General features: G+C 44.6%; 1 protein-coding gene across 2 annotated transcripts; it reads right to left on the minus strand.

The window, feature by feature from the left end:
- Nucleotides 1-4,836: 4,836 nt before the first annotated feature.
- On the minus strand, nucleotides 4,837-14,055 carry etv5a (ETS variant transcription factor 5a). 2 transcript variants are annotated; one of them, XM_028394086.1, is made up of 13 exons: nucleotides 13,919-14,055; nucleotides 12,220-12,372; nucleotides 11,965-12,058; nucleotides 11,826-11,873; nucleotides 11,475-11,525; nucleotides 9,699-9,822; nucleotides 9,333-9,611; nucleotides 8,933-9,237; nucleotides 7,405-7,467; nucleotides 7,213-7,284; nucleotides 6,879-7,048; nucleotides 6,691-6,792; nucleotides 4,837-6,403 (listed from the first exon to the last, which is right to left on the minus strand). In XM_028394086.1, the coding sequence occupies exons 2-13, from the start codon at nucleotides 12,265-12,267 to the stop codon at nucleotides 6,173-6,175; spliced, it is 1,587 nt and encodes a 528-aa protein (XP_028249887.1). In that variant the 5' UTR covers nucleotides 12,268-12,372; nucleotides 13,919-14,055; the 3' UTR covers nucleotides 4,837-6,172. The 2 variants fall into 2 exon arrangements, with proteins under 2 accessions (XP_028249887.1, XP_028249886.1); XM_028394085.1 differs by having other exon boundaries at nucleotides 6,685-6,792.
- Between the last annotated feature and the right edge of the window lie 1,796 nt (nucleotides 14,056-15,851).

Raw genomic sequence — 15,851 nt, forward strand, 5'->3', positions numbered from 1 at the left:
CACTGCTGTCAGGGAATCCAGCTCCACCCCCACCACATCACCGTCATTCACATCATTCTGTCTCCATCGGTGGGCAGAGTGTGGACATTGTGGAGGATTATAAATACCTGGGAGTGTTTCTGGACAATAAACTTGACTGGACTGAGAACACTGAAGCCCTCTACAAGGAGGGTCAGAGCTGCCTCTATTTTCTGAGGAGGCTCCAGTCCTTTAACATCTGTTGACCATGCTGATGTTTTATGTGGTTGTTGTTTTGTTTGCTGTTGTGTGCTGGGGCAGCAGCAGCGGACACAGACAGACTCAATAAACTCATCAGAAGAGTCAGTGGTGTTGTTGGGGGTGGAGCTGGATTCCCTGACAGCAGTGTCAGACAGAAGGATGCTGTCTGAGCTGCGGGGGATCCTGGAGAACAGCTTCCATCCTCTCCACCACGTGCTGCTGAGGTGCAAAAGGACTTTCAGTGCTGGACTGATCCCTCCTTAATGCACCACTGAGCTCCACAGGAGGCCCTTCCTTCCTGTGGCCATCAAACTGTACAACTCCACCCTCTGAGATCAGTCTGATCTAACACACTAACTAACTTATTAATTATATCCATATTGGATGTTAAAGTATATGACAACCATTCTTTTATTTTACCTTATTTTATATTTCTAATCTGTTTGTTATTTTTGATCATGCATAGAACACCTGGAATGTAAGCAATTTCCCCCTGGGATAAATAAATAAAGTATTTCTGATTCTATTGCTGTTCTTTGTTATCAGTAACTCTGCCTGTTTATAATGTTGTCACTTCAAGTGTTAAAATATTCCAGCTCAGTTATTCCTTATCTCTTAGCAAACCTCCTTGCAGTGTGCATCGACGCTCCATCACTCTAATGTGCAGTCAGTCATGGTGTGAGCTGTGTGTTGACATCTTTGTCAACATGTTACTCTTGTCTGTGTAAGATTTCACAGCAGCTGGTTCATTTATTTACATTTACAACCTTTAAACTGTTCAATCATTTCTGTGTGTTTTTTTAGGTCAAAGATAAAAGTGTGTTTTTTATTAGTGAGTCAGAGAAGAAAGAACAACCATAAACAAACTTAAAACAACATAATGTCGCTCATACTCACTATTTTATGCCTAAATATAGCAGCAGTGCAGAGGAGGCCATATAAAGTAAACCTGAGAACTGAATGGTAAAAAAAAAAACTTGCCAGGAGGTGGCAGTACAGGCATTTGTTTCCTCTCAGTCAAATTGGGAAAATATGAGGATGAAGGAAAAAACTGTAAAAAGAAAAAAGAAATAAAAACTGAGGAAAATAGGCTGCTAAATTAAATCTGAATAAAATGATATTTTGAGAAATCTGACACTGAAAGGACAAAACATCACCAAACTAATAACAGGACAGTCAGCCTCACTGCACTTCATTTGTGGGTGGTCATCATCTGTGTGCACTATTCAAAGATCCTGTTTGTTGTTGTTCTCGTCTTCAACAGCCAAAGGGAACAGAATTATGTAATATTGACGTCAGCATGTTTAAAATGCAGAGAGAGAGATGGTTGTGTCACCAGAACATATTCCTGTCCCAGACGTCTCATAAGTTCTACATTTCTGTTGTTGTTTTGTTCACCAGTGTGCAGTTAAAAACACACACAATTCTGAACTCCCACACTCGCTGCGCCCACCATGTTCAGAAAAAGAAGAATTCAGCTGCATCAGGGAACGCTGCATCCATGTTTACAGTTAGAGACGCGTTTCTTTTCCTCACATAACACAGAAAACAAATGTATTTAGGTCACAATTATCAGCACAAAGAGACAGCACTAAACCAGTTAATTTCTCTAAATAGGGTCACAACAAGGTGAATTTAAAATATCTAATAACAATATGAGGGTTTAGGAATATATTCACCATCCCTTAAACTGTTAACTCCATCCCACAAGGGGAGCAGAGACACCCAGACCAGGTATCCTAGCAACCCTCCAAGAAGATCCGGAGGAAATTTCTGGAGACAGGACAGTCCTGGCTGAGCATCCATCCCAATCACATGCCAGCTGGGAGTCCAGTAAGCTTTTCACTAAATGTCCACCTTATCATATAGATAAACCACCCTAACTACTGTAGATCCTCTCAATGCTGTAGATGCTGAAGTGTTCAGTGTTCAGGTAACCATGCACCCTATTATAGCTAGTTTAGAAGAGCATGTAAACATCTGACCACAGGGGGGTGCCAGATGAGGTCCCTAAGAGTTCAAATGGAAAGAGTTGCTGCTAAAAAAATTGTCGTGAACCTCTCGAGCCAGGACGTCTGTAATGAAATCCCAACAGCTCATTAGGTTTTCCATAAGTGTTGCTTAGCAGTGCTACTGAAATATGTTATTAACTCTAATATAAGAGGTCATTTAGCTTGAATAACCTCGGGACAACACTTTCTGTTTTTAAGCTGTTTTCCTTTATTGTATTATTCAATAAGATGTCAAGGGGAGAAGATTTAACAATCGTGTGGTTAATAATGATCAAAAAGTGGTCACTAATTTCATCTACACTCAAGATTTGAGAAAAGCGAACTCCTAAAATATAAACATTCTGAGGACGCATGTCTCAGAGGACACAAATAATCAATATTGCAATAAATAGAAGGTATGAAATGGCACAATATGAATGTAAATGTTCTATTTCAACATAAACTATATCACTTTTATAGCTGTTAAAGTGTAACTATGGCTTATTAGCAGGTGTAGTTGCCCACAAGAGGGCAGCCATGTTTAATGTACAAGAAATATGAGGCCTTATGAAAATCTGACAACAACACTGATGTGTGGGAGGTGTGTGTGTGTGTGTGTGAGAGAGAGGGAGAGAAATCAGTTATGCAACTGAGTTTCAGGACTTAAGTCTCACCATGGTAATTAGCATTGTGCGAACACAGCGTGTTGGCCAAATACTCTGAAAAATGTGTGCTGTTCTCTTCCTAGTAGCATGACCCACATTTCTCAGTATGTGCAGCCAGAACAGAGCGGCTGAAAGCATGCCTGCCTCGTCTTGTATGGGGATCAATAATTTACTGCGCGTGGTTTTAATGTATGTCTCTGTATTGATTTAGAGGGATGTTTATGATGCGGCCTGGTTTGTGTCAAACATGTGCTGCTCCACGTCTCAGGCATTTTGCCCATAACTCGCGGCTCACTGTGTCAGTGTTCTGTGCTGGTGCAGCGTTTCCAAGGTGACGGGATGTTTCCAAAGTCTCACTCGTCTCCTGTTAAAAGAATCTGGATCTTTATGCTGAGATCATTGTATGTAGAGTGTACAAAAAGCTACAAAGACATGTCATGCATTGTTTTTTGTGGTCCTCAGAGGCTGAATCATTAAGTTTAAGGCTTGGCATGGTGTATTATTGAAATGACTGTAGTCATATCAAGGCTGGGTCCAAAGGCCAACTGTACAGCTATATGTGGGGCGCTTTTATGAAACTCATCTATTTAAATAATGTTGATAATTAAAGTTTTGCACAATTTAGGCTTGAGTGACAGGTGACTGCTGTCTGAGATCGCTGGCTGCTCCACCCACCTCAGCACTGAAGTCTTATTTGACTAATGGTTTAAAAAATGTTGTTATTCCAACTCCATGATGGGACTTTTACAACCATACAAACAGCACAGAGTAAATCTGTGCAGTATACTATGCAGGATTACAACAGAACTGCAGTGCTGTGTGTCCATCTTTCCACCCATTATAAAGCTGCTTGTGGCTCATGGGCCATCTAGTTCTATTATATTGAAAATAAGGTAGAAATCCCCAAAATCCGCTCTAACACTTGTCAGCTAATTGGATACGCAGCCCTGCAGGACGTTGGAGGACATGTATTAATTTTTGGTTTTAGAGTGAAGTGTCCTTTTAGGTAAAATAAGATCCAGTTGTCAGTTATCAGAGCTGAAGCCATACTGTTAATCCTTCTCATAATACACACTTCTGTTCTGATTATTCGTTGCTTCTCAAATGAGGGGAAGGAACTCGCCTGCAGGTCATCTAAACTCTCCAGAGAAAAAGGAAATCACAAAGAGCACATTATTAAAAATAAATTTAGAAAGAAAACATCTGCTACAAGTGCTGCAGACACACACACACACACTATCTGTGCAGGGTGTGTCCCATGAGCGCACTAAAAGGCCTTTCATGGAGGCACTCTGCTCTCACTCTGTGGTTTGATAAGGCTCTGACTCATCAGCAGGCTGAGCGCTGATGGACCTCAGAACATAAAGCTTCACAGATTCATTGCGTCTCAGATAGCATCTTCAGCTCAGGACCAATTCAAGCCAACTGTGATGTTACAAACCAGACGCTGTGGGGACACAAGCCTCAGGGCAGGAGAAGCGGAAACAAACATTACAAGATGGCCGCTCAGCCTCTGTGGGTCATGAAACAGCTTAAACAAAAACTGTAGCTACTTCTACACACCATATATGAAACTTTTAAGTGACTTCTAATATTTCTTAATTATAACACCTTCATGTTGTCATCATATGTTCTGACCTTACCATCAGAAACTGAGACCTTTCTGAGGTCATCTTGACCACGTCCACACGCCTTGAGAAGAAGTAGGCAGTGAATACTAGCAAAATTGAAAAATATCAAAATATTTATGGTTCCTTTAGTGCCTATTAAAGGGTTAATTCCCTTGAGTGAGCGTTTTCTAACCAGATGTTGCTCAAACACATTTGCCGCGGGTGAATGGAGAGTAATCATTTACCCAGAAATGTATCAGAGAGTCAGGAGAGGCATGTGACTCAGAAATCAGGCAGGTCAAGCAGCCAGTCAGCTGACTGAATGATGAAACACAGCAGGACGGCAGGCAGTGAAGCATTAAGGACTGTTTATTGTACCCAGTACAGATTATCAGCAGTGTAAGAAACACATTGTGAAGGGGACGGGACTGAAGCCTATACAAGTGCAGAAGATCCCTGTGGCTGGGCTGGACACACACACACACACACACACACACTTCACAAGTGTTGTCCAGGCCAGCACAGAGGCCTCTGAGGAACAGCAGTATTATTTTTTTTTCTTTAAAAAAGGGAACATCAGGTCTATCAGAGGCAGAACTAGCTCAAACAGAAAATCAAACAAATGCAGCCTTATAGCAAAAATATATACTTTATATAAGTCTGTCTTTGCCCCCATTCAGAAACATAATAAGATGCAGAATATCACAAATATCTTCTTTGTCCAAAGCGATATGTTAGTGACTGATTACACCATGCAGAGAGAAGCAGAAGTCTTCTGTTGACAGCCCATGATTGGCTGAGAGGATGTTCAGATGTCCACCCCTCTTTTTTTCGGTCTTTCTTTGTGATTACATGCAGCGTCCTGATGCTCCTGCCATACTGGTGCATCAGAGGGATGAGGAAACATTAAGCACCTGGACAGGATTTATATTACAGTATGTGTGTGTGTGTGTGTCCCTTTAAAAAAAAAAGATGAGTGCTGTGTGTCTCTAGACTGGAGGTGAGGGGACTGTGGACCTCTAAAGGGGAGCAGTTACAATCTCTTACACAACAAATAACATTTACATGAGCAAGCAGCCTGAAAGACAGCAAAAAAATTATAATTAAAAAATATCTACAGAAAACAAACCCATGTGTGTGCTTAGAGAATGTTTTGTCTTTTTGAATCCGTTGTTATGCAAATTAAAGCCCTTTCACGGATCTGTATGGTGACATGAAAATGGGGGGGAACCCAAAAAGGCAACTATAGAATAGTGCTGCATTTCTGGTTAGATTTTTAATGTTTTTTTAAGAAAAGCAGATTGTCACAAAATCAGAAACATCTCTTGCAGTCTTGTACAAAGAAGAGGTGGGGTGGGAGAACGGGGAAGGGGTCTGTCAGTTCAGCCTGTGACCTCGCTTTGTTGGGTCTCCACAGCAACAGCAGCCCCTCGCCTTCCCGTCAGGAGTCCGCTGGTTTCATGCCACTCTCGGTTTCTCTCTCTCTCTCTCGGGTGTTTCCCTCGTTCGTTCATCACTGGGGAGCTCGCAGAGTTTAGTGAAGGCAGGAGGAACCACAAAGGAGCAGAGCACCGGGGGCTTTCAGGCAGCTCAGCAGATCCAGCTCTGGATTTAAAGAGAGGGCGTCGAGAGACTTTGGGAGTGTTTGCATGTACATGTGTTGTGCGTCTGGATCCAGCGCCACTCATTAGTAGCCGTAGCCGTCCGGGAAGGGCAGTCCAGCCATGCATTGCTCGCCAGCATCTAGAAGATAGGGAGCAGTCTCATCATAGTGGGTGAGGGGCACAGTGTCCTCATCCAGGCCAGGTAGGCTGTCTGGGTCAGCCTTCAGGTTGGGCCTCTGGTTGTCGGGGAAGGCCATGGAGAACAGAGCCTCTGGGTCACAGACAAACTTGTACACGTACCGCTCTCCAGCCACCTGAGAAACAACAATGAAGGCGTGTTAGACACAGCTACTCACAATGTAACACAACAAAACACCGAGGCGATAACTTACAATGTGTTAAAATAATGAAGGCAACAATGCAAGACAAACTGCTAGACTATAAAGACTATACACGCTGTGTGTGTGCTAAGATGCTCTGCATTTTACTCAACAGCAGGTTTGTATTTACTGAACTACAATTTTAGGTCAGAGGTTGAATTCAAAGGTCACCATGCAGTCGCTGAGGTGAAGAGAGGAAAAAATGCTGAACGTGCCTTTACCTTCTGCATGATGCCCTTCTCATAGTAGTAACGCAGTGAACGGCTCAACTTGTCGTAGTTCATGGCCGGCCTGTTCTTCTGGATGCCCCATCGACGAGCCACCTGAGGAGCACAACACAAAGAAAGATGCACAGGTTACTCACACATACTCATTTGATCATGTAATATGTGTTTGGCTTCACACTGACCTCCTCAGGCTCAATGAGTTTGAACTCCATACCACGTCCAGTCCAGGCTATGAAGTGGCCATTAGCAGGGTCATCCAGTAACGTGACCAGGAACTGCCAGAGCTGCAGAGAGCCACGGCGCTGGTAAGGAGGGCCATCACGGTAGACTGAGGACTCCTGCTTCACTTTACCTTAGAGGACAGGAGGAGGAGAAACATTTGCATTTTTGAGGATTGCATTTTTTTTTTTTACAGAATCTTGTTATTGTCATTTCTGGAGGATTTTGAATTGACACATGTAAAATAAGGTGGTTTTAATTATATATATTCATGGTTAGCAGACTTTGGGGTCTTACCTTCTAATCTTTCAGGGACCACACAGGTATCATCAAAATACAGCTGAGTTTCTCTGTCGAAGGAGGAGAAGCCTGAAAATAAGAGAAGACAAAAGTGTGGGAAACTGCAGAGATGTGAACTGCACGCACAGCCTCTCAGAGGAAGTGGACCTCACTGACAAAACACACAAAGACAACATAAACTCCACTTACTTTCATGGTTATTTTGGTAGAAGCTACCCGCTCTCCCAAACGATGACTGACAGTTAGGCACTTCTGTAAACAAAGAAGAGAGGTGTGTAAATTTAGACCAGAAACCTTCTCACCATCACATTAAAATGCAGCTCGCATCTGGTGGATATATTCAGACCACTGACAGCAAAGCAATACAGAATGAGGATTAACATTTAAGATACATTGCAGACCTTAGGTAAGAATAAATATGGACCCTTCTGCTCTGGTCACCAAAAATAGCCTAGATTGTGTGTAGGGGTAGCAGTGCTAATATTAAGATAAACAGATAAACTCTTGTCATCGCCTGCGTAGCAGCGACATTGACACTGAGCCCAGTGAAGTGGTGTAGATGGCAAAGACAAGGGGTCCCAGCACATAACTATGGGGGCGCCCCCTTATGGAGAGACGGTGAGATGTGGTCGTTTGTCCAAGAGACCGACATACTGAACGACCATTTAGTTAGGTAGAATTCAAACTAGAAGTTGATGCCGATGTTTGAGAGTGTGGATAGTGGATAGCAACCCCCCACCCCCCAAAACACGCACACACCTATGAGTAGAGTTAAACCCAGATCACAGTACACTGTATCCCTTGCATGTCCTCCAAGTCTTTAAATAGGATTAGCACCATGGCTGCTGTATTAAATCTCAATGACAATCAAGTTACGCTAGTCCTCCCCGAGGGGTCAGGGCCATTCTTCCGTTCAGTATGCAACCCACCCCCTCCCCCTGTTTATTCTGTTTCCTGTCTACCGATAAGAAAACCAGAGATCAATCACGAGTAAAGTGTTTCCTTTAAGCCAGAGCCTGCAGACAGAATCAAACATGACCGCCCGCAGGCGCAGGAAACAATAAGTTTTGTGTTGACATGCCAAACATGCACATCTTTTCCATGTAGGGATGCACTGTGACGTGGGTATTTAAAAGGCCATAAGAACCTAAGAGGATTTGTCATTACATCACTGTGCAGCCGGTCGGTCACACACACCCAACAGAAAAGGAATCAGTGTGTGTATAAGGATATAAAATAGGGTGGGTGTTAATGCATCAGAGCGGGAACAGCAGATGTGCGCGTGGGCGTTGGGAACAAACAATGCACTGACAGTCGCTACGCTTTGTTTGATTTGTGCACACAACATCTCCTCCATGACTGTTAAGACTTGGGGCTTTGTCCAACTCCCTGGTGCAGGTCACACTGTCCTCTGAGGGCTCTGGCCTAGATCTATTCCAGGTAGGCTCAGTGAAGAGCTGCACCTGGCTCAATGACCCACTTACTTTTTGCCCTGGGAGGCTTACAGTGAGCTAAGAGACCCACTTTTCCTTCTTGATTCTGAAGGTACGATGCAGATTGAGTATGAAATGTGTGAAATGAGCTCCTGTGTGTGCTAGAACTCACAGCCATGTGTTGGTGTGCAGAACAAACATGGACAGCCACATTCCTCACTTCTTTCACACAGCTAACAAACGGCGTACTCGCTAAAATTTTTACCAGCTGTCCCGCTACTCACCAGAATCGAAGCAGAAGTCTCGAGGCTCCTGCTTGATGGCCATGGGGTGAAACGCTGCTTGGCGGGGAGGGCCCGGAGGGGGACCCATGGCTGGGACGCCCTGCTCGGTGTATCGGGGATCGATGAGCTCTTGCTTGAAACCTTGTGGGGGCACAGCCACAAGCGGTTCTGACATCTGCCTGTGGTAGGGTGGCCGTCCATCACGCGGCAGGCTGCTGCTGGGTGGCTGAGGCAGGAACTGGGGCCGTCCCTGACTGTCGGATGGGGGGAAAGGTAGACATGGCTCTGACATCTGCCTCTGAAACCTGAACATGGAAGATGATGTTTGAGTCTCTTTTACATGGCCGTTTGTGCACTTTTACAAGATGTCAGAAAGAGTGTGTAAAATGTGTGTGCTGACCTGTGCTCAGGTGTGAAGCTGTTGGCATCCTGGCTGATAGGCGCACAGGGCACAGCAAAGGGCGGGCTATGGAGCGGGAGACCCTGCTGGCTGGGGGGCTGTTGTAGGTGCACTGGACGTGGTCCTGCTGCTGTCGGGTTGGCTACATGGGGGTGTGGCGGTGGGGTCTGCTCGCTCAGCGTGTGCGTTACTGCTGTGCTGGTGGGGCCGCAGGGAGAGACTGGGGTGGAGGGGGGTGTTAATGGCTTGAACCCGGGTGTGGGCTTCCTGTCGCAGGCACTACGGATAAAGACAAGGGGGCGAGGGTCAAAATATAAAATGGACAGAGAGGCACACTAAAGTCCTCTATAAATATGCTCTACATACCTGTAGCTGTAAAGGCACTTCTCTCCGTAGGGCATGGGACTCCTGTCCTGGCGACAGGGAGACAGCTCTTTGGAGGGACTCAGCTCTCGTTTGATCTTGGCTGGTGGCGGGCCATGAAACATCACTGCATGGGAAGAGACACAGAGGAGGAGTGCATTAGATAAAGTCCAGATATGACCTAATTGAAGCCATAAACAGAAGTGCAGCAGTTCTCTTAACCACATTTGGAACTGATGGATAAATGGAAGCATGCTCTGTATTCCCCCGACTGACAGAGCCACTTACCAGCTATTTATCATCCGCCCTAATGACGGCTGAAAACAACCGGCGCTAGGTAGCATGATACGAACTGCACCAAACACACAGAAGCTATCAAAGCCCTCGTCTGATTCCCATTAGGGCTGTCCAATACCAGTACTCATGAATCAGAGCAGCTGTAATCTAATGGCAGTGAATGATTTTCTTCTCCCGCGCTGTAACCATTAGACACTTGCTGCAGCTTCCGGGGCGCCACATAATAGCCAGGCAGAAACCAGATCCCCGCACAGAGGAGAGCGCGAGCAAAATACATCAGCCGGCGTGCACGTGAGCTGCAAAACCTAATGGGCTGAAGTGAGCAAAGACACTAATGGGAGGATTAGGCATCTTTTCATACTCTGAGCTAAGAATCACAATTTTTACTTACAAATTACAGACTCTGTAAAGTTACTTCAAGGCACATGCTTATGATTCGAATACATGCACACATGGTATCAAGAGACCAAGTTAACTTTGTATGCTCAGATAACTGTGATCAGACTGTGTGTGAGCAAATCAAAGCTCTGCATCTGCAAGATATTCTTCCACATGTTGGAGTTGAGATAACTTTGTGTGCATGAGCCTCTATTGTCTGTGACCTAAAGACACTTCTGCACATGTGAATTATCATCCTGGTGCAGAGGCAACCAAGTCATCCTTGTGAATGTTATACTCTAGAAAACAAAAATATTTTCCCAAACACTGTTCTTTTTTTCTAGCCCTGGAAAAATACTGAAATCAAACTTGCACTGCGTGGGATCACTGCATTCAGGTCAGGAGTGAAGCAGCTATAACATGTGACGTCTGACCAACTCACATTGGAAGTTTTGGTGAATAGGCGACTTGTGAAAGAGAACAGCCTGCAGCCTGGCAACAGCACCCAGCGCCAAACTTCTCTGCATCACACTAACGACAGCACAAGGTCGAGCTACTTTACAGTGAGCCAGCAACACGCTGCAGAATCCTACAGCCTCTGTAAAAACACGTCCATGCATAAATCACAGCCCTGCAGGCCAGCGGTCAGTCTGCAGTGCTGACGGAGACAGACAGCCACCACACCCTGTCTCCACCTCCCACACACATCAGACCAGTGCCTCGTAAAAACACATCCATCCACTGCAGTCTCACAGCCCTCCGCTGAGCATTGTGGGGAGGACGAACAGCTCTGAAGCTGCCCTGTCCGCTGGAATCTAGCCCAGCTCAGCGGCAGGGCCTGAGTGCGGGAAAGTGTGAAATCAGATTAGGAGCTTGGCTCATGTGATGCCCCATGCCAATCGGCTGATTAAACTCAAAATGGAGGAGAGAGAGAGAGAGAGCAGCCTTTTCCCAGAGCCGTGGTTTTTAAGACAAAGAGTGTTGTTAATGCCCGGCAAGATGAAGACATTTTGATAAACGAGGGAAATGACCTCTGAGATTCTTGTAATGTGTGAACATTTGTCCAAAACAAGCTAATCATGAGCAGAGAAATCAGGTACTCACAGCTGTCCGACTGGAAATCTGGGACAAACTGTTCGTCATCAGGCACCTGGGCTGTGAAGACACAGAATAAAATGTCAGAAATAACTCTGATGTGTTTGTGTGCATGAAAATGTTCTAACGGTTACACTATGGAAAAAAACAGGCTCTCTCAGCAGTTTCTCATGTTCAGGACTTTGAGCTTCTCGGGCTAACTGTTAAGTCAAAAATAGGAATACTTCATAGTTTCATCATGTTAATGTTTAAACTTCAGCTTGACACCGTTAACCATTTATAATCAAATGACAAGGAAGGGGACATTTCCCCTTCTTTTAGTTTCTAAGTTCTTCTGAAGTTCAGCAGGAGACAACTCACCTTCTGCAATCCAGATCTCTTGCAGTTGGCTGAGGTCTTGAAAGAGTTCTACAAACAAATAAAATTAATAAAAATAAAAATAAAATTAATCATAAAGTACAGGGACTGCTTAAGGTAACACTGCTGTCGGCGATGTTACCTTCTGTGTCCTGGGCGAGTTCTGTGTCGACGAATTTCCTCTTCCTGTCGCTCAGCGGCCTGGTGTGAGACGTTTCATCCACGTGCGACTTGTGCTGTTGGGAAGGAACAGACGAAGAAATGTTATCACTCAGAAGATGTCACCTTGCTGACAATAGATATGCAAGTGCGCTACAAATGTATCCGAGTGACCACAAGGCGGTCCGTCCATCCATAATGTAGATGTGACGTGCGAGGCTGGCGTGAGTTCACTTACACTGGGTGGGACCATAAATGGGACCTGCTGGTCATAGAATCCGTCCATGTTATCTGTGTGATTGGGTGGGTGGGTGATGGGGGGGTCTCCAATATGAGGGGGAGGGGGAGGTGCTCGCTTTAAAGCGATGGTGCTGGAGGTCTTTCTGGGTCACTGGTAAAGAGAAGAAACACACAGCAGAGTCACAAATCCACCTCGCTTCAGCCTTTTATTTATCCAACAAACAAGTGGAGGAAACTGAACAATGTAAACATACAGCAGCACATGTAACGGTTATATAAGCTCCACTCACTGACAATCTGTGGGCAAGACTTTTCACTATAATCAGCTTGGAGATCTCGAGTAAAGTACTTGGAAAGATGTGCCTCACTCTGCAGCTCTAAATCCTCCCAAAGGAGATCGAAAGCAGGCCAGTCAAAGAGCTGATTAGAGTCTTAGGGAGGTTTGAGGCTATTGTTGGGTGACAATAACTGTGTCACAAGTGGCAGGACCAGAGATCCCTCATGTACAATACTATAACAGCAGTATAAAGTTAGTAACAACACTAGACGCTCGCTGCCCTCCATTCAGCTCAGTGATATGACTCACTGCTCCATCTCCTGTTAATAGGTGACGAATAAAGGATGGCTGCAGGGCAATAATTACAGGCGCCAAGTGCAGATAGCACTGTGTCATCAAGACACACACACAGACACACAACTATATAGCAGGAAATACAACATTTTTGAAGATTTTAGAATAAATCTCACAACTCAATTGGACACAAAAGAGTTCCAAAAACAGGTTGTAGAGTCACAGATACACGCTGAATTCAAATAAAAGTACATTTCTGTGGTTATCAGTTATTTGAGTGTGTAGCTGTGATTCGTGGTGGTGCTGGAGTGCTTTGTGGTCGCAAACAAGTCTTGTTCAGGGCCACAAAAATCTTCCAGTCGACCCTGGAGTTAAACGACCACAGTAACGACCTACTAAATAACATCAGGCGCACGTATAGTGCACAACTCTTCACCTCGGCTCGTTGCGTCTTTTTTTTTTAACATTTTACGCACGAACTGTGCCGCATATTTCATCAGCCGATTGTTAAACTGATGTAATAACAAAGACGGAATGTGCAAAGTGGCTTCAAAAATTACACAAAGTTACCACACACCGCAGCGCAGAGTGAGAATCCAGGCTTGGACCTTGTGCGTAAATCAGACCAACTTTTACGACTTCGCCAACAAAATAGAAGCTTTTGCGCGAGGCTGGAAGGAGAGGTGGTGGTGGTGGTGGTGGTGGAGTGGGGGGGATGAAGATCACCCGACACCCCCCGCCCCCACCACCTCCTCCTCCTCCCTGCCCTTCCCCCCACGCACCCTGCCCTCCCTTGTTTTTCTCAATGAAGTGAAACTCGATCCGAGGCAGGGGGAAAAATGGCCCGTCCATTCATAAAAAAAATCACAAACAGTCGCCTGGCCGCGCTGATAAGATGAAGCCAAAACCCACGCACATAAACCCACAGTTAAATACAACACGCACTGCGCCTATAGAACACACGCGCTGTGAAATTCACACGGGTATAAAATGGTTGTCAAAGTAAATATGTTTAAATAAGATGGCGTTGCGCTCGCTCGCAGTTACAGAAAAACATGAAGCCATCATGGAGCTGCGCAAAAAAACACACAACTTCTCGGTGAGAAAAAAACACGCAGCAGCTTACCTAGGCGGCGTGTGTTTATCTCCTCTGTATCCAAGGAATGCGATAGAAATATCCACAGCTTAGAAAAAACAACGTGTGAACAGTGGTGTGTTTGGTGCGCACTGATAAACCGATGCGCCTCCTTCGACTCACAAAACTTGACTGAGCTCTTCGTTGATGGCCCGTCCGCTTTTCCCCCGGGCTCGAGCGGCACACAGATACGCACGCTGATTGGTGATTCCAGCCTGTCCGCTAAGAAGGCAGCCAATGGCGTCTCCGCAGCTCATGACTTATGCATGAGGTCCGCTTTGGCCAATCACGGCGCAACAGCGGCCTATTTTTATGAATGGCTGGATTTCATTCACATTTTTTTCTGCTGTTTAAAGGGCCAGCTGCAGTGGAAATGTACTGTGGATTAAAGCCACGGTCACGAAACTGTCATTACATTGTCAGAAGAATCTGACATGCGGCACTTTCCCTATTTATGCTTATGTTTACCAGCATGTATGTAACAGATTAGAGAGGGACGCACAGGATTGAGGATTAAAGAGGGAAATGTAATGATATCCATGAAGAGATTAGAGGAAATCTGAATGTTTGTATTCTGTTTGTAAAAGTTTTTCTTTGAATTATCAGTAGCTCATTTTCTCAGAATTCTCTTTAAGGTCTAAGAGATTTAAAATTGACCTTTAAAGACATGCACAAGCTAAGCACAACTAAACAAGCAGCAACCAGGAGTTTGGAAACACTGAGGTCCAAAAAGTGAATTCATAATGAAATATTGAAAATGCAAAAATGACATTTGAGCTAGATGGGCTTTAAATACATCATAATTTATCTTCAATACATAATAGTAATATTAATAATTATAATAAAATGATGATGATGATGATGATTCACTTTAGCCCACGAGGACCATCTCCTGAGCACCCTCTAGGTGAATTCCAGTTTCTGGTTCTCTTATGGATAGGAAGTGGGATGGCAAGCCTAAGACTTTCATCTAGAAGCAGAAGCAGCCGGGAAAACCTTGTGCTGCTGATTTATTTTTTGGTCTGTCAATCATAAATTAAGTGGACAATCAAGCATCCAGTGCTGTGAGCCTCTGTGAGTACCGTCAGGCTCACAGTGGTGGCTGCCGCGTTTACATCGACTCGGTGCTAGTCTCTATGGTTTCTACTTCTTCCTGGTAGAGTAGAGGATCCACTCCAAGGGTCACATTTCTGCTTTGTTTGTTGATAGAAAATGACTAGTTTTACACAGAATTGCTCTTTATTCTGCACTGATTTAATCTTCATAATATACTGCATGCATATTTGCTCTAATATTGATCCTGAAAAAGCAAAGCAATCTAATCTTGGCATTAAAATTCAAACAGAAAAACAAAAAAAACAGGTTTCCAGCATCATGTTTCACTATTTATTAAAGCATGTATTTTTAAAGGTGTTGTGGGAAGGAGCGGCTGTTTAAGCCCACAGGTCAGAGGTCACAAATAAATAACCTTTGTCATTATCACCTCTGTCACCAAATTAGGAATCCCTCATATATAAAGTCGCTACAAACGTCACTCCGTGTTTGAAACAAATTCCAGCAGCTGGTATGAAAACTTTAATCCCTGGTAAATCCCTGCAGCCACGATGCAGATTATGAGACAGCAGCAGAGGCAGTAACACTAAGAACAGACAAACACACATGTAGATGTCACACAGGTCGTCTTTCAGAGACATGCTGCTGAAAATGTGGAGGTGAGATTAAAAATATCACTGTGTGTGAAGCACTGAAAACAGCAGAGGACACATTTCAGTGTCTGTAGCACTCTGTCTCTTCGCTGGTGCGGATGTGGTGGGTGGTCACTTGGAGGCGTGTGGAGAGCGAGCACATTGTGTTGCTGTTCTTACTCTTTCCTTAAATAAATGTGCCATACGCAGAGGGTGACACGCTGCTTGTGTACATACCT

This window comes from Parambassis ranga, chromosome 21 (genome assembly GCF_900634625.1).
Source record: "Parambassis ranga chromosome 21, fParRan2.1, whole genome shotgun sequence".
NCBI classification, from domain to species: Eukaryota; Metazoa; Chordata; class Actinopteri; family Ambassidae; genus Parambassis; species Parambassis ranga.

Excerpts from the sequence above, each read along its gene's own strand:
- etv5a (XM_028394085.1), bottom strand. The coding sequence starts at position 12,267 with ATGGACGGATTCTATGACCAGCAGGTCCCATTTATGGTCCCACCCAGT. Across the intron at positions 7,285-7,404 it reads CTACCAAAATAACCATGAAA|GCTTCTCCTCCTTCGACAGA; the intron begins GTAAGTGGAGTT and ends TCTTATTTTCAG. Across the intron at positions 7,049-7,212 it reads GGTCCCTGAAAGATTAGAAG|GTAAAGTGAAGCAGGAGTCC; the intron begins GTAAGACCCCAA and ends CTGTCCTCTAAG.